This window comes from Pongo pygmaeus, chromosome 10 (genome assembly GCF_028885625.2).
Source record: "Pongo pygmaeus isolate AG05252 chromosome 10, NHGRI_mPonPyg2-v2.0_pri, whole genome shotgun sequence".
NCBI lineage: Eukaryota > Metazoa > Chordata > Mammalia > Primates > Hominidae > Pongo > Pongo pygmaeus.
Genome location: NC_072383.2, coordinates 2,968,154 through 2,994,351, shown reverse-complemented (window position 1 = coordinate 2,994,351; position 26,198 = coordinate 2,968,154). Strand labels below are relative to the sequence as shown.

At 45.5% G+C, this 26,198-nt stretch overlaps 1 protein-coding gene and 1 non-coding gene across 5 annotated transcripts in view; both read right to left on the bottom strand.

Annotated features, from left to right (window-relative positions):
- Positions 1–5,621: 5,621 nt before the first annotated feature.
- Positions 5,622–26,198, bottom strand: part of TULP3 (TUB like protein 3) — a 50,656-nt gene continuing 30,079 nt past the window's right edge. For 2 of the 4 annotated variants that reach the window (XM_063672334.1, XM_063672332.1), the window contains 9 exons: positions 25,867–26,026; positions 24,384–24,524; positions 16,632–16,729; positions 15,737–15,940; positions 13,450–13,562; positions 12,412–12,526; positions 9,255–9,353; positions 8,705–8,876; positions 5,622–7,673 (listed from right to left, as the gene is read on the bottom strand). In XM_063672334.1, coding sequence (XP_063528404.1) covers positions 7,540–7,673; positions 8,705–8,876; positions 9,255–9,353; positions 12,412–12,526; positions 13,450–13,562; positions 15,737–15,940; positions 16,632–16,729; positions 24,384–24,524; positions 25,867–26,026 — 1,236 coding nt within the window. In that variant the 3' untranslated portion in view covers positions 5,622–7,539. The remainder of the gene's footprint in view (positions 7,674–8,704; positions 8,877–9,254; positions 9,354–12,411; positions 12,527–13,449; positions 13,563–15,736; positions 15,941–16,631; positions 16,730–24,383; positions 24,525–25,866; positions 26,027–26,198) is intronic. The other 2 variants (XM_054443624.2, XM_063672333.1) reach the window with 2 other exon arrangements.
- Positions 17,704–17,764, bottom strand: LOC129011046 (U7 small nuclear RNA). The gene has a single exon (XR_008493179.1). It is a non-coding gene; the product is annotated as a U7 small nuclear RNA (small nuclear RNA).

The following is a 26,198-nucleotide window of genomic DNA, read 5'->3' as shown; positions in this document are numbered from 1 at the left end:
ACGGCAGCAGCAGCAATTGAACAATCTTGAGCACAGAAGTCAATGTAAATGAAGTTAAGATCAACCACATAAAACATTTCATGTGCAATAAACTCTCAATCAAGTAAAAAAATAAATAAATAAATAAAATAAAAATGCTGCTCTAATTCCTAGCCCTCTTCTGCCAGTCACCCTCCTTTCTCCTCAAACCATTCTTCCTTCCTAATCTTCCTACTCCCAAACTACAGAAGAAGGAGAACTGCTGGATAATTATTCTTTTTTTTTTTTTTTTTTTTTTTTTTTTGAGACAGAGTCTTGCTCTGTAGCCCAGGCTGGAGTGCAGTGGCGCAATCTCGGCTCACCGCAAGCTCCGCCTCCTGGGTTCAGGCCATTCTCCTGCCTCAGCCTCCCGAGTAGCTGGGACTACAGTCACCCGCCACCACGCCTGGCTAATTTTTTTGTATTTTTTAGTAGAGACGGGGTTTCACCGTGTTAGCCAGGATGGTCTCGATCTCCTGACCTCGTGATCCGCCCGCCTCGGCCTCCCAAAGTGCTGGGATTACAGGCGTGAGCCACTGCACTGGGCCTTGGAAAATTATTCTTGAAACACTTGAGATTCATGACAAGGGGGAGAATCTAGGTAGAAAGTGCTTAACTAGATGTTAAACCCTGTGGCTTGAGAGCCCCAATATTAAACCAAAGAGGTATAGTAAAGGCTGGTGATAGATCAGGAAAAAGCCTGCCCCCACCTACAACCCCAGCTTTACCCCACTTTGGTCATGGCCAAAGCCGTGTTGGGGCGCAGTGTCGAAGGAGCTCAGGCCTGACGGACCAAAAGACAAGGCACATCCAGAAAGAATCTTGGAGGCCCATTTTGTATTTGAAATACTTCAGAAATTTCCAACAACATCAGGGCTAATATTTGTATAGGCAGTTACTTCAAGTAAAAACAAGAGAGATGGATACAAAGTGAGGAAAGGGAGGTAAGATCAGGGCTGGGCTAGCACTGGTGTGTGGAGTAACCTGACTAAAACATGCTGTGCTTCTGGCCTCTCCCGTTGTCTCTGAAAAACCATCTAAATTTGCTTTATAAACATGTATAAACCATTCTGTATAAGTGCATGGCTAAGAAGATCATTGTTCTGTTAAGTTTTTTCTTAGAGACAGGGTTTCACTCTTTTGCCCAGCTGGAGTGCAGTGGTACAATCTTGGCTCACTGCAGCCTCCTGGGCTCAAGCCGTCCTCCCACCTCAGCCTCCTGAGTAGCTGGGACTACAGGCTTGTGCCACAGTGCTTGGCTAATTTATTTTTGTAGAGATAGGGTCTCCGTATGTGCCCAGGCTGGTCTGGAACTTCTGGGCTCAAGCGATCCTCCCAGCTTAGCCTTCCGAAGTGCTGAGATTACAGGTATGAGCCACCATTCCCAGCTCATTGTTTTATTTTTAAAGAACATTAATAAAAATGATGGCCGGGCACGATGGTTCACACCTGTAATCCCAGCACTTTGGGAGGCTGAGGTGGGAGGATTGCTTGAGCCCAGGAGTTCAAGACCAGCCTGGGCAACATGATGAAACCCCATCTCTACAGAATACCAAAAAAGAAAAAAAAAAAAGCTAGCTGGGCGTGGTGGCTCACGCCTGTATGCCTGTATCCCAGCAGCTCGGGAGGCCAAAATGGAAGGATCACTTGAGCCTGGGAAGGTCAAGACTGCAGTAAGATCATGCCACTGCACTCCAGCCTGGGTAACAGAGTGAGACCCTGCCTCAAAGTAAAAAAATATCATATAGATATCTGCCACTATACTTAGTGTTTATTCTATGCCGGCCAGATCCTGGGCATTTTACCTGGAATACCTTAACTCGTTTCTTTCTTTTTTTTTTTTTTGAGACAGAGTCTTGCTCTGTCACCCAGGCTGGAGCGTTGTGGCGCGATCTCGGCTCACTGCAAGCTCCGCCTCCCAGGTTCACGCCATTCTCCTGGCTCAGCCTCCCGAGTAGCTGGGACTACAGGCACCCACCACCACGCCCGGCTAATTTTTTGTATTTTTAGTAGAGACGGGGTTTCACCGTGTTAGCCAGGATGGTCTCGATCTCCTGACCTCGTCATCCTCCCGCCTCGGCCTCCTAAAGTGCTGGGATTACAGGCGTGAGACACCGCGCCCGGCACCTTAACTAGTTTCTAAACTACAGAAATATTAGTGTTCTCAGGCTTTCAGAAAAGAGCCATGGTCTAACACGAGGTGCTTGGTAAATGCATAGTAATGTGGTCGGCTTGCTGTTTTCACTTAGGCCTGGTGACTTCCTCACCTGTGCGGGGTCTGCCCATTTTAACGCACTTGCAACATGCATTCCTGGACAGTAGGTGGCGCCACGGAACCATCTACAGTTCTCACTGCACACCTTCATTTGCGGCAGCCCCAGCTTTCAGTGGATGAGGGGAGTCTATTGGTTGATAAAAGAGACTGTGAGACTTTTAAAGCATATCCATCGACAGTGATAACGAGGAGGCACAAGCAGGAAAGGAGGCAAAATGATCCAGTATGCCAGTGGTCAGGAAACGTGTCTCAGGAGGTGGCACAGAAACTGGCAAGTCCTTGGCATGCTCCTGGCTGGGGCCTGCATGGGCCAGGCTAAGAGAGCTGTGGACTGAAAAGAAGCAGGTGTTAGACGTGCAGACAATTCCCGGGCAGGAGCTGGAGGCTGAGGAAAAAGGCAGCTTGCAACATGCTGGAGTTTAGGAGCAAGCTGTGTGTGTCTTAAGAATTGCTTGTAACAGTTACTATAACCCAGTCGACAAATGTCAACTTGGCTAATAAATCGTACTTGGTAGAATGAAGGGGACATTTCTCAGTGCACGATCCTGTTTCTTCCACAATTCCAGTCTCCTCTCCATGGTGCCTTCGCTGAGGCAATCTGTGCTTTCCCTGAGCTCTGTGTCACCTCTCGGGCTAGCCATCCTTAGCCATGAACATGAAGCTGTCCAGGGGTAACCAGTGAGTTCAGCTCAAAACAGGGGAATGCCAGAGTGTTGTCAGCATGAGTGGGGAGAAACATGTAATTGAAGAATGTAAAAGGGCACGTAGTTCAAAGCCTCTCAGTCTATAAAGGAGGCACGTGGCAATCATTGGCAGAAATAGGGTCAGAACCCAGGAAGATTTTGCCTTAGTCGAACCATCACTTTATTTCTGCACTTACAATGCTGGTCTCAAGGAAGTGAACTGATGCTAGTTCATTTCTTCTATGATCTATTAAACTGATCAAAAAGAGCCTTTTGCAGGCCTGTTTTTAGACTTGTAATTGACACTTGCTGAAATCTTTCATGTCAATGCCCACCAGTATGTCACTGATCACTAGTGTACAAAACTGTGTCACAAAGAATCTATTTGGGCCAGGCATGGTGGCTTATGCCTGTAATCCCAACACTCTGGGAGGCCGAGGGGAGAGGATCGCTTGAGCCCAGGAGTTCAAGACCAATCTGGGCAACATGGTGAAACCCTGTCTCTACCAAAAATTAAAAAATTAGTTGGGGGTGGTGGACGCCTGTAGTCCCAGCTACTCAGGAGACTGAGGTGGGAGGATGGTTTGAGCCCAGGAGGCGGAGGTTGCAGTGAGCCAAGATCACACTACTGCACTCCAGCCTGGGAAACAGAGCCAGACCCTGTCTCAAAAAAACAGAAAAACTGGCCAGCCATGCACCTTAGTCAAAAATAATCATATGAAAAAGAAAATTCACATTGTGCATGTGGAAGACTAAAAAAAAAAAAAAAGGAAAAATCAAGCCGTAAGAATTGACTCCAGCTCTTGTCCTGATTTTTAGGCTCTTCTTGCTTCTTTCCATGTGTTTATCATTGTGATCAGAGCCAGAAAGCCTAGGGAAGCTTTGTGGACACTTTTTTTTTTTTTTTTTGAGACAGAGTCACATTCAGGCTGGAGTGCAGTGGCACAATCTTGGCTCACTACAAACTCTGCCTTCCCAGTCCAAGTGATTTTCCTGCCTCAGCCTCCCAAGCAACTGAGATTACAGCCACCCACCACCACACCCAGGTAATTTTTGTATTTTTAGTAGAGACAGGGTTTTGCCATGTTGGCCAAACTGGTCTGGAACTCCTGACCTCAAATGATCCTCCCATCTCGGCCTCCCAAAGTGCTGGGCATGAGTCACCACACCCAGCATTTTTTTTCAACTTCTGAACATAGGGCAGCTTAATAATGTGAAGGCCGGGCACGGTGGCTCGTGCCTCTAATTCTAGCACTTTGTAAGGCCGAGGTGGGAGGATCACTTCAGCCCAGGAGTTTGAGCCTGAAAAACACAGTGAAACCCTGTCTCTACTTTAAAACAAAAAATTAGCCAGTCTTGGTGGCACATGCCTATAGTTCCAGCTACTCAGGAGGCTGAGGTGGGAGCATCCCTTGAGCTCAGGAAGTTGAGGCTGTGGTGAGCCAAGATCACACCACTGCACTCCAGCTTGGACAACAGGAGTGAGACCCTGTCTCAAAAAACAAAAGGGGGGGGCTGGGCACAGTGGCTTATGCCTGTAGTCCCACCTACTCGGGAGGCTGAGGCAGGAGAGCTGCTTGAACCCAGGAGGTGGAGGTTGCAGTGAGCCAATATCGCCCCACTCCACTCCAGCCTGGTGACAGAGCCAGACTCCGTCTCAAAAAAAAAAAAGGCTGGGTGCCGTGGCTCACGCCTGTAATCCCAGCACTTTTGGAGGCCAAGGCGAGACCAGCCTGGCCAACATGGTGAAACCTCTTCTCTACTCAAAATACAAAAATTAGCTGGGTGTAGTAGCGCACGCCTGTAGTCCCAGCTACTCAGGAGGCTGAGGCAGGAGAATTGCTGAAACCTGGGAGGCAGAGGTTGCAGTGAGCTCAGGTCGCCCCCACTGCACTCCAGCCTGGGTGATAAAGCAAGACTTTGTCTCAAAAAACAAACAAAACGTTAACACTCAGAGGCAAGCGATGGGGTCTATTTCACTATTAGATTGTTTGTTTGTGTTGCTGCTAAACCAGTAAAGAATGCCAACAAGAACAAATCTGGGAAGCTGACCTGGGCAGGCATCCGAAGAATATACACTCTACCCTCTGTGGCCTTGCTAAGCTCAGCTCTTGGTCCCGTCCTCTGTCCAGATGCCCCTGGCTATCATGTGTATAGTGTGTCTAGGTAGCCTCTGGAACACAGCCTTCTTAGTCTGCAGATTCCTGCTCTACATCAGGATGAAAGGTTTGTTAGTCATCACCTGGCTTTACAGAACTGATGTGCTCACTGTGTTACCAAAACATTTTTTTTTCTTTTTCTGAGGTCTCACTCTGTGGCCCAGGGTGGCGTGCAGTGGTGTGATCTCGGCTCACTGCAACCTCAGCCTCCCAGGTTCAAGCAATTCCCAGCCTCCTGAGTAGCTGGGATTACAGACGTGCACCACCACACCTGGCTAATTTTGGTATTTTTAGTAGAGACGGGGTTTTGCCATGTTGGCCAGGCTGGTCGCCAACTCCTGGCCTCAGGTGATCCGCCTGCCTCGACCTCCCAAAGTGCTGGGATTATAGGCATGAGCCACTGCACGTGGCCCAAGATGACAATTATGATTATAGAACATGACAGTAGGAACTTCCTGAGGCATAGGACTTGCAAAGGCACTGACGTTTTTATATAAATTAACTTTTATTTCTGTAACATATAAAAGGTATAAATAGGACTTATGTAAAAACCAATCACCTGCACACACAAATTACGTGAAATTAGTTTATATATCTCTTTAAACCAGAGGGAGGAGGAAGCAGGATGAGGTCCACCTGGCCCACCATAAGTCCTTCCCCAGATGCTGTCGTGTATTAGTAGCTTCTGTGGTCAACCAGGGTGATCTGCCAGGCAGTGCCTCAGGATGGGGTGGGGGGTGGGGGGTGGTGGTGGTGACGAGGTGTGAGGCTTCTGGGCACGGCTGTGAGGGAGGCACTTGGTGGGAAACATGCCTGAGATGGAAACAGTCTCGTCCTCACCCAGCAGGTGGGACTTGTCGGTGGTGGACAAGCCAAGGGTCCCGCAACTCCCAGTTGGCGCTCCTTCGCATGCTTATCTGATGTGGTGCAGGAATAACAGGCAGAGGTGAGAGGTCAGTCCACAGAAGGGAAGTCTGAGGGAGCAGCCGCCATGGGTGTCCCACCCAACGCTGGCAAACAGTTCTGTGCACGAGGGATGCAGCTGAATGGTGCTGACGGTGGAGCTCACAGAGCTCCTGCATTCTCAAGGTGTGGATACATTCTGGGAAGGGTGAACTGGTGTAAGAGTCACATAATACGTGGAGGGGTGTAATAATCAAAAAAACGTAGCAAAACACCTTCTGTGCCTATGAGACAGGATTGAGGGAGCCGAGAAGAAAGTCCACAGCTCTGCCACACGGCCCAGCAGTGCTCATGTCTGCTGGCTGATCCTCCCCAAAGCCTCTCCTGCCAGCTTTTTTTTTTTTTTAACTAAACTAAATGGTCAATACCGCCATCTCTCTTGATAATGACAAAGTGTTTGCACAGGATGCCTACAGGTGTGTGTGTCGCTCCTCACTAATGGATCCGTAGTGATATAGCTGTGGGAGGCACTCCTGGGTTGAAAATGAAGGCAATTATCACATTACTGTCAGTCTTGACTGAGTCACCTCTAGAGTTTATGCTTTCAGCCTTAATTGAAATGAAAACAATTATATAAAATTCTCACATAATTGATCACAAATGTGATCGCAGCCACTCTAAGATTGGTGCTGGCCAATCTGCTGTGAGGGAATGAAGAGAGGAGAGGAACTGCGATGTCAGTCCCTGATTCTACTGCAAGTTTCCAAGCACAGGAAATCCCACTCTAGCTTCGGAGACCCCAGCGTGACAAGAATCTCCCTGTGCTTTACATCATCTCTCACCCATGCTAAGCTGTGATCCCTCACCAAGTCTATGAAACCTGGAAAAGGAGTGAGAGTGTGTGGGGTGTGTGTGTTTTATATATTCAGGGGTCGTTCCAAAAGGGGCAAACTATTGCTCTTCGTGTGTGTGTTTTATGTATTCAGGGGTCGTTCCAAAAGGGGCAAACTATTGCTCTTTGTTGTGTGTTTTATATATTCAGGGGTCGTTCCAAAAGGGGCAAACTATTGCTCTTTGTGTGTGTGTTTTATATATTCAGGGGTTGTTCCAAAAGGGGCAAACTATTGCTCTTCGTTGTGTGTTTTATATATTCAGGGGTCGTTCCAAAAGGGGCAAACTATTGCTCTTCGTTGTGTGTTTTATATATTCAGGGGTCGTTCCAAAAGGGGCAAACTATTGCTCTTCGTTGTGTGTTTTATATATTCAGGGATCGTTCCAAAAGGGGCAAACTATTCCTTTTCGTGTGTGTGTTTTATATATTCAGGGGTTGTTCCAAAAGGGGCAAACTATTGCTCTTCGTTGTGTGTTTTATATATTCAGGAGTCGTTCCAAAAGGGGCAAACTATTGCTCTTCAAGTCCTGGGGCAGGGAAGGGAAGGGGAGGCCACTGTCTGCTCCTGAAAGCTCTGTGGGGAGAAAGGCTCCCTGCCTGATTGTCCTCTCATTCACATGCCAGCTTACTGTCAAAGCTAGAAAGACCGATGCCAAAGGCCTGTACGGCGCAAAGTGGGTAGTTGTAGTCCAGTGTGAACACGTCATCTGCCACACGTCCAAACTGCATGACTATGTAATCAGCTAGAAACAAAGAAATCAAGATGTTAGAATATAATGTGGTTGCACTAGGGGAAATCTTTTTTTTTTTCTTCCTTTTCTTAAATGGGGTTTTGCTTTGTCGCCCAGGCTGGAGCCTAGTGGAATGACCACAGCTCACTGCAGCCTTGACCTCCGTCCCAGGCTCAAGTGATCCTCCCACCTCAGCCTCCTGAGTAGTTGGGACTACAGGCAAGCGCCACCACACCTGGCTAATATTTTACTTTTTATGAAGATAGGGTCTCACTATGTTGCTCAAGCTGGTCTCAAACACCTAGGCTCAAGTGATTCTCCTGCCTCGGCCTCCCAAAGTGCTGGGATCCTATTTATGATACAGAAAGAATTCTCCAAATAGGCCAGTTAATCACCAGGTTTCTGTAGAATAGAGAGCAGCTTGTCACAAACTCCGTAGGCTAGAGCTGCCAGGAACCTTTATTGGGGTCATTTGCCTTTGTTTCCCAAACAACCTACTCTATGACTTCTCTGATTTTTTATTTTTTTCTGAGACAGGGTCTTGCTCTGTCACCCAGGCTGGAGTTAAGTGATGCAATCTCAGCTCAATGCTGCCTCGACCTCCTGGCTCAAGTGATGCTCCCACCTCAGCCTCCCAGGTAGCTGGGACTACAAGTGCCTGCCACCACGCCCAGCTAATTTTTCTATTTTTTGTAGAGATGGGGTTTCCACACCATGTTGCCCAGGCTGGTCTCAAGCTCCTGGTCTCAAGTGATCTGCCCACCTCGGCCTCCCAAAGTGCTGGGATTACAGACGTGAGCCATGGTGCCCAGCCAACTTCTCTGATTTGCTATAGCACCTCTCTCACACTCCTCTCCCCTCCTCAACACAGTGATTTACAATTTTTCTCTAAAACTGTAGTTTCATCTTTCCAAAGAAATCCTGTCTCTCTTCTGTGATTATCTCCTGACTGTCACTTCCTGTCATGTACAGGGAATGTGCATTCCCCATCCTGTAAGAGCATCTGTCCTCCTCTTCCTACCCAACCCTTCCTGGAGGCTTACGGTCATTTTTGTGGACTATCTGGAAGTTCTTCACAGACGCCTGAGTGACCCGGCCACGAAAGTTGAGGACATAGGACTGAGTGTCACTGTTCCAGACGGGGGCCTTGTTGTGCAGTTCAATCAGATTTTCCATAGTTTTGTTCTGCCACCTTGATAGCAAACTGTCATGGTTCTGTCCAAAGGGAAAATCATTACTTTGTACTGAGAACTCCAACTCTACGAGGTAGAAGGTAGAGTAGGAGAATACTTTCTCCATTTCAGAAAGGGTAAACCAGAAGCAAACAATGAAAGCCAACAATGAAGACAGGTTTTTTTTAAATTATTCTACATTATCCAGCATTTCTCTTTGTAGAAAAAATGGTTTCAAGGCAATGACTCTGCAACTGCTCTTATCCTGAGGTTTTGGAGGGACAGTTCTCCTAAAGAAGTATATGGAGCTATCTCCAGTGTGGGGCTCTGGAAGCTCAATCTTTTTTTTTTGTATTAATCTCTGTGTATTGTACTACTGTCTTTTAGAGTCTTTCACTGATTTAAATACATTCTTACTCACGTTTCGTGGCTGATATGGGATCTGCTTATGATTCAGTGTCATTCCAGGAATGATCACGGACATTTTCCTAGGACCTTTAAATCCAAGTACGTTCGTTTCCTGGAAGATAGGAAAACAAAGCAGAACTTGGAAACAGGAAAAAAAATAGACACCACATTCTTTTATAACATGAGACTTTCTTGGGAATGTAAGATGCTGACAATATCAGCTGTATCAGTCGGGGGCAGTGGATCACGCCTATAATCCCAGCACTTTGGGAGGTCGAGGTGGGCAGATAACCTGAGGTCAGGAGTTCGAGACCAGCCTGGCCAACGTGGTGAAACCTTGTCTGTACTAAAAATACAAAAATTAGCCACGCGTGGTGGCGGGCGCCTGTAATCCCAGCTACTCAGGAGGCTGAGGCAGGAGAATTGCTTGAACCCAGGAGGCAGAGGCTACAGTGAGCCGAGATTGCGCCATTGCACTCCAGCCTGGGCGACAAGAGTGAGACTCTGCCTCGAAAAAAAAAAATCAGGTGTACCAAAAATAATTTTATTACTTTGCTGTAAACAGAGTCAAAAACAGGAAAGTAATATTATATCTCTTTATACTTCTCTTTTTTTTTTGAGACAGAGTCACGCTCTGTCGCCAGGCTGGAGTACAGTGGCACAATCTCAGCTCACTGCAACCTGCAATCTCCACCTCCTGGGTTCAAGCGATTTCCGTGCCTCAGCCTCCCGAGTAGCTGGGACTACAGGCGCATGCCACCACGCCCGGCTAATTATTTTTTGTATTTTTAGTAGAGACGGGGTTTCACCAAGTTGGCTAGGATGGTCTCGATCTGCTGACCTCATGATCTGCCCGCCTCAGCCTCCCAAAGTGCTGGGATTACAGGCGTGAGACACTGCACCTGGCCTATACCTTCTTTAAACACCTACATTTAAAACAGAATCTCTTGGCTTGAGTTTACTCTTACCCTTTTTTTTGTGGGACCAGAGTTTCACTCTTGTTGCCCAGGCTGGAGTATAATGGCACAATCTCAGCTCACCACAACCTCCGCCTCCCAGGTTCAAGCAATTTTCCTGCCTCAGCCTGAGTAGCTGGGATTATAGGCATGCGCCACCACGCCCGGTTAATTGTGTATTTTTTTTTTTTTAGTCGAGACGGGGTTTCTCCATGTTGGTCTCGAATTCCCGACCTCAGGTGATCTGCCCATCTTGGCCTCCCAAGGTGCTGTGACTACAGGAGTGAGCCACCACACCCGGCCTCTTACTCTTGAGTCTTAAATGCGATTTGAGATAACTGTGAACAAACTGTCCAACTTTGTCAGCACCAACACATATTTATTTCTCAGTGAGAGCATGGCACTATGTTACATACAGTGAAAATGAGTTGTGGTTAAATAAGGCCTGCACTAGGTGTTAAAAATGCCTGTCAAGCCAAGCAGATTATTCTTATTTTATTTTGAGATGGAGTCTTGCTCTGTCACCCAGGCTGGAGTGCAGTGGCACAATCTTGGCTCATTGCAACCTCTGCCTCCTGGGTTCAAGCGATTCTCCTGCCTCAGCCTCCCGAGTAGCTGGGATTACAGGTGTCTGCCACTACGCCCAGCTAATTTTTTTTGTATTTTTAGTAGAGACGGGGTTTTGCCATGTTGGCCAGGCTGGTCTCCACCTCCTGACTTCAGGTGATCCATCCGCCTCGGCCTCCCAAAGTGCTGGGATTACAGGCGTGAGCCACCGCGCCCGGCCAATTATTATTATTTTTTAAACAGGGTCTCATGCTGTCGCCGAGGCTAGAGTGCATGGTGTGATCACGGCTCACTGCAGCCTCGACCCTCCTAAGACTCAGGTGATCCTCTTGCCTCAGTGCCCCCAGTAGCTGGGACTCCAGCGACTGCCACCGTGCCTGGCTAATTTTTGTATTTTTAGTAGAGATGGGGTTTCACCATGTTGTCTAGGCTGGTCTCTCCTGGGCTCACATGATCTGCCCGCCTCGGCCTCCCAAAGTGCTGGGATTACAGATGTGAGCCACCAAGCCCAGCCAAGCCAAGCAGATTATATATGAAAGCTACAGAGGAAAGACACTTTACATCAAAGTGTGAAGTCAAATGGTTCTCAGGCATGTAGATAAGATCTCATGAGATTAATTTCAACTTAAGAAAGTTGAGACTTTGGAATAAAAAAAACCAGCTGAGATGGGTCAATTCCTTCTTGCTTTCTCTTACTCAACAACTCTTTGAATATCTACTGTGTGCCAAGCCATGTGCTAGTATGGATATAGCCATGAGTAAGAATTCACAAGAGTTTACAAACTGGTAGAGACAGTTCATGTTGAACAAGTAATAACAAATACATGTGGGTTACAAATGCTACAAGGACGCAGATGAAGGAATGTCAACCACATCTAGTGGAGTACATCAGAAAAGACTTTGATAAGGCAAAAGGCAAGAAAGAGGAAAAGGGAAGCCTCGCCAAGGAGGAAAGATGAGTGTGGTTGGACAAAGGAATGACAGGAGGGCTGCTTGGCTAGAATGATGGGAAGGAGGGGCATGCCAATAGAGGAGTCTGAAAGCAAATGCTACCATGTTAGATCTTACACAATGGGTAGTCACTACAAGATTTGAAGCAGAACAGGAGGATCAACTGGAGCCTCGTTTTAGGAAGATTCATTTAGTAGCAGCAGAGAATGAGCTAGATAGTTCTCAGGTCTTTCCTGGGTGTGAAATAAAATGAAAAAGTACAATAAAACAAATAATAATAAGATAAAATTTAAAAAGAAGTGAACTATAAATGCCAAAAAGAGGAAAAAAAATAAGAAAAAGAGATTAAAAAGAGAAAAAAGAGAATGAACTAGATAGGAAAAGATTAAAAGCAAAAAAAGATCACCTTTAATTTATTGTAACCTTTGGCCACTGGATAAGAAGTAAAGGTCTGAATTAAGTGGCAGCAGGAAAAAAGAAAAGGAAATAAGAGAAGAAATATTCTGAGAGTGAAAGATAATTGAACTTGGCAATTCAAATAACTAAAACTCAAATACATGAAGAAAATGGTACAGCAACAGAAATCACAGAAATAGAAACAAGCTTGGGAAGGGAGGTTCTTTAGCAACACTAGGTGAAAAGTGCCAGCAGGACACCAGGAGGGCAGGCAGGGGGCCTTGGGAAAGCAGCACTCACATAGGAGATGGCAGCCAGCTCCTGCCGGGTGTAGGCTGCTCCTACCAAACCCCGGCCCTTCATGGGGCAGATGCCACGGTCATAAACTGTAAACTTGGTCCCCATGAGGTTGGATCTGGAGTTAGGAGAAAAAGTCACCATGATGATCTGTATTTTTTTTCTTATACAGACACAATCTAAGAGAAGGAAAATGGAAGCCTATTTGCCTGTTCTCCAAATGTCTCAATGTTCATCATCACTTTTTCAAAAATATCTCATTAAAGCAAGGAAGGAACTAAGATTTTCTTTTAACTTTTTATTTACTTATTCATTCGAGACAGGGTCTCACTCTGTCGCCCAGGCTGCAGTGCAGTGGCAGGGATCATAGCTCACTGCAGCTTCAAACTCCCAGGCTCAAGCCAACCTCCCACCTTAGCCTCCTGGGTAGCTGGGGCTACAGGTGAGAACTGCCACGCCTGGCTAATTTTAAAGTTTTTTGAAGAGATAATGTCTCAGTGTGTTGCCCAGGCTGGTCTCAAACTCCTGGCCTCAAGTGATCCTCCAACCTCAGCCTCCCCAAATGTGGATTATAGGCCTGGGCCACCACACCAGCCTTTTTTATTTTTTTGAGACAGACTCTCATTCTGTTACCCAGGCTGGGGTGCAGTGGCACTATCTTGGCTCATGGCAACCTCTGCCTCCTGGGTTCAAGCAATTCTCGTGCTTCAGCCTCCCGGGTAGCTGGAATTACAGGCTATTCTACCACACCCGGCTGATTTTTGTATTTTTAGTAGAGAGGGAGTTCTGCCATGTTGGCCAGGCTGGACTCCAACTCCTGACCTCAAGTGATCCGCCCGCCTTGGCCTCTCGAAGTGCTGGGATTACAGGTGTGAGCCACTGCGCCCAGCCTTTTTTTTTTTTTTTTTCTTTCCTTTTTTCTTTTTTTTTTAAGATTACAACATCAATACATGCTAGTTGTAACCAAGATACGGACTGTTCTGCAACTATAGGAATAAGACTATCAGAAAGAATAGGACAGTGGTCTAAGGTTGCTTTCACCTAAGCTTGCCGACATAACTTTCTCCTTCACGAGATAAATCAACTGGATCAATGGAGATAAGGTAGTTGGCTGTTTTGCTCTTTTTCCGCTTTCTAGCTGCAAGAAGAAATATCTGGGAAAAGAAAAAGTGTCAGTCAAAAATGAAGTCGAGAGAAGCTGCCCCGCCCCTGGCCATGGTTGTCCTACATATTCATTCAGCCAGTGTTTAGCAAGTCCCCAGCATATGTCAAGCTGTTAATCTTTGGGTCTTTATCCCTTTCTCTAACTCTCTTATCAGAATTCACTATCAGGCCGGGTGCAGTGGCTCACGCCTGTAATCCCAGCACTTTGGGAGGCCGAGGCGGGCAGATCACAAGGTCAGGAGATCGAGACCATCCTGGCTAACACGGTAAACCCTGTCTCTACTAAAAATACAAAAAATTAGCCGGGCGTGGTGGCACACGCCTGTGGTCCCAGCTACTCAGGAGGCTGAGGCAGGAGAATGGCATGAACCCGGGAGGCGGAGCTTGCAGTGAGCTGAGATCGCGCCACTGCACTCCAGCCTGGGTGACAGAACGAGACTCTGTCTCAAAAAAAAAAATAAATAAATTCACTATCAGGGTTTTCTTCCTGTACAGTTTTTCTAAATTCACTAGCTTGATTCTCCATATAATTAGTTACAACTTCATCCCTAAAACTTCCAGTTAAAAAAAAAATCTCCAAAGCTGGGCCAGGTGGCATGAGCCTATAATCCCAGCTGCTTGGGAGGCTGAGGTAGAGGGATCACTGGAGTCCAGGAGTTCAAGGCCAGCCTGGGCAACCTTGCAAAATCCAATAAATAAATAACAATCAATGTTCATCCAATGCCATGATTAAGAGTCTTTCCAACTTTAGGAGAGACAGGATCCTGAAAACCTTCCCATTCTTTACTGTGATGGTTTTTTTTTTTTTTTTTGAGATAGGGCCTCACTCTGTCACCCAGGCTAGAGTGCAGTGGCACAATCACAGCTCACTGCAACCTCTGCCTCCCAGGTTCAAGTGATTTTCCTGCCTCAGCCTCCCGAGTAGCTGGAACTACAGGTGCATGCCGCCACTCCTGGCTAATTTTTTAATTTTTTGCTAGAGGCAGGGTCTTCCCATGTTAGCCAAGCTGGTCTCGAGCTCCTGTCCTCAAGGGATCCACCCGCCTCGGCCTCCCAAAGTGCTGGGATTATAGGTGTGAGCCACTGCACCTGGCCTGTGATAGCTTTCTTAATGCCATGGGGACACAGACAAAGGAATGTCAACCACATCTGGTGAAGCACATCAGGAAAGACTTTGATTAGGCAAAGGGCAAGAAGGGACAAAAGGGAAGGCTCTTCAGGGAGGAAATACTCTTTTTTCTATACTGCTGTTGTTTTAAACCACTGTGGCTTCAATGGCATGAATACCATCCTATACAGGCATCCTTCCTAAACTCTACCAGACTAGGACCATAATAGGGAAGCAGGAGAGTGGCAGTGGCTAAGCAGGAAGACTTTAGAATTATGCAGAAATAGGTTTGAATTTGGCTCTGCCACCACTTAGTGCAATGTGGGGTAGGTAAGTCACTCCCTATGCCCCAGTTACCTCATCTTTAAAGCAGAGAGAAGAAATCCTACCTAACAAGGTGGCTACAAGGATTACAGGTGATAATATATATAAATATATATGCATATGCTTGGTCTGTTGTAAACACTCAATAAATGGTGGTTAGAAGAATTAACACCTACTATCATTATCTTATTTCTAGGCTCTTAAAATAATCTGTTAAGACCTGGTATTAATACAAAATTAATAAAATAAAGTTCATCGGCACATATTAAACTGGCTCAAACTTATAAAATAAATTAGAATTTCTAGGGTGAGAAATAAGACATTTAACTTGTAGGTCCTTCTGTATTTCTAATTCCTCCTATTCCCTAAAACTCACTCTTCTTCCACAATGTCACGTTCTCCCGTAATAAAAAGAAAAACCAAAAGAACAAACAGTAACATTCAAAAACTAAATCATGGGAGACAGATGAAAATAATTATATTAACAACTACCTGTCCATTTTCCCACATTGTGGATAAAGCTCTTATTTGTGGGAGGGTAGAGCTTGCTGCCTATTAGACCATGAGCTCTTTGCAGAAAATGAGAACACAGCATCTGGGGACTGAAAGATACAATCTACTTCCAGCTGGCTTGGTCTAATACCAGAGTTAGTTCCCTAAGGCCCATCAACAATCTATTCCCACAACATTCTTCTCTCTCTCAAGAGTTTTCTTAGAAATCAATTCTCATACCTTCTGATTTTCTTCTTTTTCCAAGTACATATAGTAGGTGGGGAAGAGGCCCCGATCCATTCCCTTTTTATCCCGGATTATCCGACATCTTACTGTGACACCTTGAGGGGCAGGACTATACACAAAGTCCTCCAGGTCGTCTATGTCTCCCAGGAGGTTATCAGCTGGTTGGGCTGCAGTAGCAGAACCGGAAGTGCCTGTATCCTGAAAGGACAGCCATACATGAGCAACAAGAGGCCGGGACGCAAATTCTGATTCTCTTTGAAAAACACTTAGTGGACAAAGCAACTTAGTAATTTACCCGTGTCTTCAGTCTTCTGACAGAATAAGGAAAACTGAAAAGTTAAGTATATGAATATTGAGAGTAATGAAGAGTTAAGTATGAAAATGGGACAAAGCCTCACAATAGCTGACCTGAGATAGAAAAAATTAGATCATAAACTAAATTTGAGCTTACACTTCTGAAGGAACCCTCAACTCAGTAATGGTATTTAAATACTGAAGATATGTTTGAGGGCTGGGCACGGTGGCTCATGCCTGTAATCCCAGCACTTTGGGAAGCTGAGGCGGGCGGATCACGAGGTCAGGAGATCGAGACCATCCTGGCTAACACAGTGAAACCCCGTCTCTACTAAAAATACAAAAAATTAGCCAGGCGTCGTGGCGGGGGCCTGTAGTCCCAGCTACTCAGGAGGTTGAGGCAGGAGAATGGCGTGAACCCGGGAGGCGGGGTTTGCAATGAGCTGAGATCATGCCACTGCACTCCAGCCTGGGTGACAGAGCGAGACTCCATCTCAAAAAATACATAATAATAATAATAAATAAATAAATACTGAAGATATGTTTGAGAAAGAGTAAAATTAGCTCTAATGGAAGAAGTTTCAGAACTACATACGGTTGAATTCTGGCTGGATGCAGAATTGGGTCTTTCTAAACATGCTGACTGGGATCTTCCGTCAGTCTCCTCATCGAAGTTCACACTTTCAGAGATATCTAGCAGAAAAGGGAGAACTGTTAGCACTGCCAACACTGGTTTAAAAAAGGTCTTTGAAACAAAGATAGTTTTAATTTTCTTGCTTAAAACATTCCTAACTATTCTGACCCTAAACACAACTCTTTTGTCCAAACACATAAAACAGGCAAATTCATAGAGACAGAAAGTAGAATAGAAGTTACTAGGGGCTGGGGGCAGGGGAGAATGAGGAATTATCTTGAATGGGTGTGAAGTCTCTGGAATGATGAAAAAGTTCTGGAGATGGATGGTAGTGATGGCTGCACAACATTGTTAATGCACTTAATGTCACTGAATCTCACACTTAAAATTGATTAAAGTTGTAAATTTTAGGCAGGGCAGGCTGGGCGCGGTGACTCATGCCTGTAATCCCAGCACTTTGGGAGGCTGAGGTGGGCAGATCATGAAGTCAGGAGATTGAGACCATCCTGGCTAACATGGTGAAACCCCATCTCTACTAAAAATACAAAAAATTAGCTGGGCGTGGCGGCACGCGCCTGTAGTCCCAGCTACTCAGGAGGCTGAGGCAAGAGAATCGCTTGAACCTGGGAGGCGGAGCTTGCGGCGAGCCAAGACTGCGCCACTGTACTATAGCCTAGGCGACAGAGACTCCGTCTCAAAAAAACAAAACAAAACAAAACAAAAAAAATTTAGGCAGGGCACAGTGGCTCGCGGTTGTACTCCTAGCACTTTGGGAGGCTGAGGCAGAAGGACTGCTTGAGGCCACCAGTTTGAGACCTGTCTCCATAAAAGGCTTTTTTATAAAAATTAGCTGGTCACGATGGTACCTGTGTGTCTGTAGTCCTAGCTAGCTGAGGTGGGTGGATCACTTAAGCCCAGGATTTTGAGGCTAAAATGAGCTATGCTTGTGCCACTGCACCCCAGCCTGGGTGACAGAATGACACCCGAACTCTTAAAAAAAAAAAGTGTACTTTTTGTTATTTGGAAGGGAAGGGAAGGCTTCAGTAAAAACAGGAAAACTTGCTAGACAAATTCTAAAAAGAGCTGCAGCACTGGTAAATTATTATTATTTTTTGAGATGGAGTCTCACTCTGTCGCCCAGGCTGGAGTGCAGTGGCACCATCTCAGCTCACTGCAACCTCCATCTCCTGGGTTCAAGCGATTCTCTTGTCTCAGCCTCCCCAGCAGCTGGGATTACAGGTGTGCGCCACGAAGCCCAGCTAATTTTTTTGTATTTTTAGTAGAGACAAGGTTTCACCATGTTTGCCAGGCTGGTCTCAAACTCCTGACCTCAGGTGATCTGCCCACCTTGGCCTCACAAAGTGCTGGGATTACAGGTGTGAGCCACCATGCCAGGCCAACATCGGTAACTTCTATGTTACAATGCATATTTTACCACAATAAAAAAAAATTCAATGATGCATTGTTCTCTACAGCAGTTTTATTCCCCTCAGCATTTTCTTTTTGTTTTAATTATTTATTTTTTTGAGATGGAGTTTCACTCTCGTTGCCCAGGCTGGAGTGCAATGGCGCAATCTGGGCTCACCGCAACCTCCGCCTCCCGGGTTCAAGCGATTCTCCTGCCTCAGCTTCTCGAGTAGCTGGGATTACAGGCATGTGCCACCACATCTGGTTAATTTTTTATTTTTAGTAGAGACGGGGTTTCTCCATGTTGGTCAGGCTGGCCTCGAACTCCCAACCTCAGGTGATCTGTCGGCCTAAGCCTCCCAAAGTGCTGGGATTACAGGCGTGAGCCACCATGCCCGGCCCCCCGGCATTTTCTTAATCTCTGTCCAGTTAACTAAATCTAATTAGGAATGTTTGAAATACTAGTACTTTGGATTTATGGAGCATCTTTTATAGGAAATTTAAAACTGCTGGATGAAAAACTATTTTTTCATTTTATTCTTACATTTGAGTTAGAAGAGGAGATACTGATAGTCTTTTTGTTTTCTATTGTTTCTTGTTTGTTCATGGAGTATATAATCTGGAGGGGAATGTAGATGTAAAATAAAGTATGATTGATGTGTGTTATGAAAGAGTGACGAGCCTCAGATTTATATGTGGGAGTACAGGCTCAGGAAGAATTCATTTCTCCAAGAGAAAGAGGCAGAGCAGGACCTAAAGTAAATTCCCTTGTGTCTAGTATCTGCAGGGTGAAGTTATTCCTCATGTAATAGTTGAAATGGTCCTCAAATCATAGATTTACAAATGGAATTAACAATAGTGTGGCTTTTTTCTCTGAACCACTTTTTGTGCACATTCAACCATCTCAGAGAGAAAAATGATCTATTTTTATATGGTACATACATAGATTGGTATTAGCTTTACTGAAGAACACAAGGATAAGACAAAGGTCAGTTTTAAAACAACCAATCTCAGGCGGGGCGCAGTGGCTCACGCCTGTAATCCCAGCATTTTGGGAGGCCGAAGTGGGTAGATCACAAGGTCAGAAGTTCGAGACCAGCCTGGCCAATATGGTGAAACCCTGCCTCTACTAAAAATGCAAAAATTAGCCAGGTGCAGTGGCGGGCACCTGTAGTCCCAGCTACTCAGGAGGCTGAGGCAAGAGAATTCCTTGAACCCAGGAAGCAGAGGTTGCAGTGAGCCAAGATCACATCACTGCACTCTAGCCTGGGCGACAGAGCAAGACTTGGTTTCAAAAAAAAAAAAAAAAAAAAAAAAATTCAGTCTCAAGTGAAAACATAAGCCCACACAAAAACTTATGAGTGTTCATAACAACACTATTCCCTAACAGGGAAAGTGGGATCAAACGTCCATCAGCTGATCAACAAAATGTAGTTTATCCATACAATGGAGTGTTATCCAACAATAAAAAGAATGGAGTACAGACACTTGTTATAACATGAAGGAACCCTGAAAACATTATGCAAGTAAAACACTAGACACAAAAAGACAAATAGTGTATGATTCTATCACTATGAAATGTCCAGAACAGGCAAATCCACACAGACAGAAAGTAGACTGGTGGCTGCCTAGGGCTGAGGGGATTGGAGGGAAATGGGAAATGACTGTTGAAGGTTATGAGGTTTCTTTTGGGGGTGATGAAAATTTTGTAAAATTGATTGTGAAAATGGTTGTATAACTCTGTACTGAAAACCAATTTATTGTTTACTTTATTTATTTAAAGATAGAGTCTCGCTCTTGTAGCCCAGACTGGAGTGCAATGGCGTGATGTCTGCTCACTGCAACTTCCACCCCCGATGTTCAAGCAATTCTGCTGCCTCAGCCTCCCCAGTAGCTGGAATTACAGTTGCCCGCCACCACATCCGGTTAATTTTTTTTGTATTTTTAGTGGAAATGGAGTTTCACCACGTTGGCCAGGCTGGTCTCGAACTCCTGATGTCAGGTGATCTGCCTGCCTCTGCCTCCCAAAGTGCTGGAATTACCGGCGTGAGCCACCATGCCTGGCCTATTGTTTACTTGAAATGGATGAGGTGTATGGTCTGTAATTTATATCTCAAGAGTTGTTACTTAAAAAAATATTTGCTTTTGCGAAGGACACTTTTTCCTTCTGCTGTCTAAAATATTAACTTATTATTATTATTTTTTGAGACAGGGTTTCACTCTGTTGCCCAGATGGGAGTGCAGTGGCCAAATCACAGCTGCTTACTGCAGCCTCAACTTCCCGGGCTCAAGTGATCCTCCCACCTCAGCCTCCTGAGTACCTGGGACTACACCACGTCCAGGTAATTTTTTGTAGAGATGGGGTTTCACCAAGTTGCCCAGACTGATCTCAAACTCCTGGGCTCAAGCGATCCGCCCACCTCGGCTTCCCAAAGTGCTGGGATTACACGCATGAGCCATCACACCTGGCACCCCCTCCTTTTTATTGGTAGCAAAAAGGCAGAAACTCCTGAGATATCACTATCGTATGGATATCTTCACCTATTACTATGCTTTCAAATGCCATTTTTATACCAAGAACTCAGTTCCCGTGAATCTGTCTTGAGAAATCAATGATCTCTCTGAAACTTTTAAAACACGCAAATTGGACCTACTTATAGGGACATAATCTGCCAAACTGACACTTCTTAGAATTTAATGAAAACAGCACTTAATGGGTTTTATAGTCAAGATGCAACCTGCTGAGACATGAAAAGGCATTAATTCATCTAGCACTGGAAGGCCAATTCTGAAAAAGAACACAGCCATTTCATAGAGCGGTGCACAAAGAGACAGTGTCGTATTCACAGTCAGGGATAAAGAACTAGACTAAGAATCAAAAAATCTAAATCTGCCACTTTTCAGCTAGTTGACTCAGGGTAAGTAATTTAGCTTTGGTTAAACATAAAATTATTTTTGCTCCGACTCATCCTATCTGTCCAACCCACATCTTTCACTTTCTTTTGTTGCAAAAATAGTGGTAGTGAAATAATAGGAAAGTACCACGGTCATCTTCATGTTAAAGACAGGAAAACTGTCTTTACAAACCCCCACGGCACTATTACAACTATTAAGTCAGATGAGGTAGTACATGTCAAGTGCCTGACACATGATGGACATTCACAGTGTCAGGCTCCAGCTACTTCCCCGCTCCCCGCACGTAGGCAGACACACATCCTTCTTTGTTCAGTGGAATCACCCCCTCCCTTCCTCCTGGTGCCTCTCTTGTCTCTTCTCATTGCCCTAGCAGAGCAATTCTGCATCTCCCCTGCCTGTGCTTTTGCAAACACCACACTATATTGGAACTGGAGGTCAGGCCATCATCAGTCAAACGATCTCCTAGATAGCTTTCCTGTTGCTGGACTTGCCCCCTTCAATTCCTTCTTTCTGGCACATAGTAATTTTTCCATAGCTCAAGTGTGATCATACCATTCTTCAGCTTAAATCCCTCACAGGTTCTTATTGATCTTTTTTTTTTTTTTTTTTTTTTTTTTGAGACAGAGTCTTGCTCTGTCGCCCAGGCCGGAGTATAGTGGCGCGATCTCGGCTCACTGCAAGCTCCACCTCCCGGGTTCACGCCATTCTCCTGCCTCAACCTCCCGAGTAGCTGGGACTACAGGTGCCCGCCATCACACTCGGCTAATTTTTAGTAGAGACGGGGTTTCACCGTGTTAGCCAGGATGGTCTTGATCTCCTGACCTTGTGATCCGCCCACCTCGGCCTCCCAAAGTGCTGGGATTACAGGCATAAGCCACAGCGCCCAGCGCTATTTTTTTTTAAATTAATTTTTATTTTTTGAGACAGGGTCTCACTCTACACATAGGCTAGAGTGCAACGGCACAATCTTGGCTCACTGCAGCCTCGAACTCCGGGGCTCAAGCAATCCTCCCACCTCAGCCTCCCAAAGTGCTGGGGTTATAGGCATGAGCCACTCCACCTAACCCAATTTTTTTTTTTTTTAAATTTTTAAAGACATGGTTTCATTCTGTCACCCAGGCTGCAGTGCTGTGGCATGATCATAGCTCACTGCATCCTCAATAACCTGGGCTCGAGCAATCCTCCTAGCACAACCTCTCAAGTAGCTGGGACTACCAGTGTGTACCACCACACCCAGCTAATTAAAAAAATTTTTTTGTTAGAGACTGGGTCTTGCTATGTTGCCCTGGCTGGTCCTGAACACCTAACTTCAAGCAATCCTCCCACCTCGGCCTCTTAAAGTGCTGGGATTACACATGTGAGCCACCATGCCCAGCCTTCTATTACTCCTTAGATAAAGTCCCCATTTCTGACGTGGTCTATTAGGTCCCATATAATGAGAGCCGACTTCCCTCTCCTGGCTCATCTCTCTACATCCCCCTTCCTACCCTATGGCCACACGCCCTGAGCTGCTGCCATTCTGAACCGGCCAGCACCTCCTCCTGAGTCAGGCACTAGCTCAAATATCACTTCCCTCTCTGGGAAGGCTCCCAAGCCTCCAAGTGGAGTGAGGCGTCGGGCTCTCTCAGCACCTTGATTTTCTAGCTCTAGCCTATTTAAGTGCATGAAGCTTCAATTAGAATAAGCGCTCCATGAGGGCAGGAACCATGCTTTCTCATGTATCCTAAGTACCTAGAATGTTGCCTGAGATATGGTATGTACTCAAAACATATTTTCTTACTTTATTTTTTTTGTTGTTGTTGTTGAGACGGGGTCCTGCTCTGTAACCCAGGCTGGAGTGCAGTGGTGCAATCTCAAGCTTAGTGCAACCTCCACTTCCCAGGCTCAAGCCATCCTCCTGCCTCAGCCCCCCAAGGAGCTGGGACTACAGGTGTGTGCCACTGCACCCAGCCAATTTTTTTTTTTTTTTTGAATTTTTTTGTAGAGACGAGGTTTCTCCATGTTGCCCAGGCTGGTCTTGAACCCTTGGACTCAAGTGATCTGCCCGCCTCAGCCTCCCAGAGTGTTAGGATTGTAGCCATGAGCCACCATGCCTGGACTCAAAACATACCTTCTTTTTCTTTTTTTTTTTTTTGAGAAGTTTCATTCTTGTTGCCCAGGCTGGAATGCAATGGTGCAATCTTGGCTCACTGAAACCTCTGCCTCCCAAGTTCAAGCAATTCTCCTGCCTCAGCCTCCCGGAGTAGCTGGGATTAATAGGCACCCACCACCATGCTTGGCTACGTTTTTTATATTTTTAGTAGAGACGGGGTTTCACCATGTGCTGGTCTCAAACTGTAGACCTTCAGGTGATCCACCCACCTTGGCCTCCCAAAGTGCTGGGATTATAGGCGTGAGTCCCTAAGCCTGGCCAAAACATACTTTCTAAATAAGTGAATATACGAATTTGTTTAAACGTTGATTTATTATGCCATTCCGTGGTAGACTCTCCTGATTCATATATCCCAGGACCTAGCAATGTTTGCCTAATGCAAAGTAGGTACCCAATAGATATTCATTATTGGGCTTCAGTTTTCTCATCTGCAAAGGGGATGCTTAATCCCTTCTCATTATAAAATTATTTTTCGGCCGGGCATGGTGGCTCACGCCTATAATCCTAGTACTTTGGGAGGCTGAGGCAGGCAGATCACCAGGTCAGGATATCGATACCATCCTGGCTAACACGGTGAAACCCCGGCTCTACTAAAAAAAATACAAAAAATTAGCCAGGCATGGTGGTGGGCGCCTGTAGTCCCAGCTACTCCGGAGGCTGAGGCAGGAGAATGGCGTGAACCCGGGAGGCGGAGCTTGCAGTGAGCTGAGATCACGCCACTGCACTCCAGCCTGGGCGAGACAGAGCAAGACTTCGTCTCAAAAAAAAAAAAAAAAAAAAAAAGATTATTTTTTTAAAAAGGAAAGAAGACTACAAGGGACCTTTAAAATGTATGGGAATATTTATGGAAATGAGAGCTCCAACTAGAAGAAAGGCTATCAATCATCACCAACTATGAAATGGAGGTGGAGTAGAGGGGTTGAGTGACAACTCTGTCAGAAGAAGAGGGTGGGAACTGAAAATAGTCAAAAAGAGAGAAACAGTCATCTATGGTCATCTATGATAGCTAGTATTTTATATTTAATTATCTTCTTTTTCTCAGGCAATAGTATAAATACTACCATTGCTGACAATTACCAAGATTCAGATGTAAAAGATGCTTAATACTGTCACCTCTGTGAGGCCCTAAGCCATGAGTAATTTTGAGTCATGTAGATTATTACCCACAATGAAAAGAAAGGAAAAGATTACAAATGAGTAAGAAGACAAATTGCCTTAAAATCATTACCAGTCCTCACCATGCTTTCGGAGACGCTCCTGAAGTCCTGGCTTGGAAGCAGTATCCACGGTGTTTTCAGCATCTTCTTCCAAAACAGGGGAGCTTACTGATGGAGCATGAACTTCGTCTGGTTTCAGAACAGCAGCTGGACCATCAATACCTAAGGGCCAAAATAAAATGAATTTTAAAAAAGGAGCAAAGTATTATTCACTATTTAGTTGGGTAGATTTGGCGTATGTGATCAGAATTAAGAACTACCAAATCATTCTATCTTCCCTCCTTTCTTAACATCCATAAGAACATTTGTTAAGAGAGTAGGTCAGAACTGGTGTTCTTTTTTTCTGAGACAGGATCTCACTCTGTCACCCAGGCTGGAGAGCAGTGGTGTAATCACAGCTCACTGTAGCCTCGACTTCCTAGGCTCAAACCATCCTCCCACTTCAGTCCCCTGAGTAGCTGGGACTACAGGTGTGTGCTACTACACCTGGCTAATTGTTAATTTTTTTGTAGAGATGGAGTCTTGTTATGTTGCCCAGGCTAGTCTCAAACACCTGGCCTTAAGTGATTTGCCTGCCTGGCCTCCCAAAGTGCTGGGATCACAGGCATAAGCCACCACGCCCAGCCTGGTGTTCATTTTATTAACATGCTCTGTTACTAAAGTAATATCTACTTGTACTTCAGTAACTGAAGTAGTATGTACTTCAGAAACTTAAGAATGAGACCAAGAAAACAAAGTACGTCCTCCATAGTACAGATCCTGGCCAAGCCAATAGCTCAGGTGGCTTGATTTAGAGGCACTTACAATCTTATTCTTCCTCCGCCCCTCACCGTCTCAGATGGTCCTTTGAACTATCTATTGGAAGAATGGATGCTCTCTACCTATTCCCGGCTTCATGATTCACCTCTGCCATGATTTAACAATCAAGAGCTCCTCAAATAGGTCATTCTAAACTCATTCATCCGGCATCTAGAAAACAACAGTTCTTGCCGGGCACGGTGGCTCAAGCCTGTAATCCCAGCACTTTGGGAGGCCAAGGCGGGTGGATCACCTGGGTCAGGAGTTCGAGACAAGCCTGGCCAACATGGTAAAACCCCGTCTCTACTAAAAGTATAAAAAAATTAGCCGGGCATGGTGGCAGGCGCCTGTAAACCCAGCTATTCGGGAATTGAGGCAGGAGAATCACTTGAACCTGGGAGAAGGAGGTTGGCAGTGAGCCAAGATCGCGCCATTGCACTCCAGCCTGGGCGACAAAAGCAAAACTCCGTCTCAAAAAAAAGAAAACAACAGTCCTAAAATGGACACAAACCTTAAGGCATCTTCTACTGATTATATCATCGCTTTTATTCTCCTCAAAGACCCCAAATGTGATTATAAAAATTTATGAAGGTACCTAGTAATGGTGCTAATAATATTGTCCCTTTGGTCCATCTGACAATCCTCCTGCCTTCTAGGCTTGTGAAAATTGTACCCCAGTAGGAAGTGATGCTGCCTAAATACACACCATGTAAGATGACATTGCTGTGGGGAGTATGACAGTTCACCAAGGGAGTCTGCTCATCACTGGCCCTTGGCTTTGCCCGACGTAGCCTGGCTTCTGGATTGGGCTGTACCATAAATGGCTCAAGGCGCTTTTTCCTTTGCCTCTTCTCAAGTAGTATCCTCTGGGAAAAAAGCGATATGATAGCCAGCAAGGAGAGTTTTGACATGACCTAACCATTTCCAACATGCACAGTTTGTTTTTCACTGATCCTCACAAAACATCTTGTAAATTATATTTTCCCCATTTAAGAAATGGGAAAACTGAGGCACAGAGAGGAGTAAGGATTCAATCAT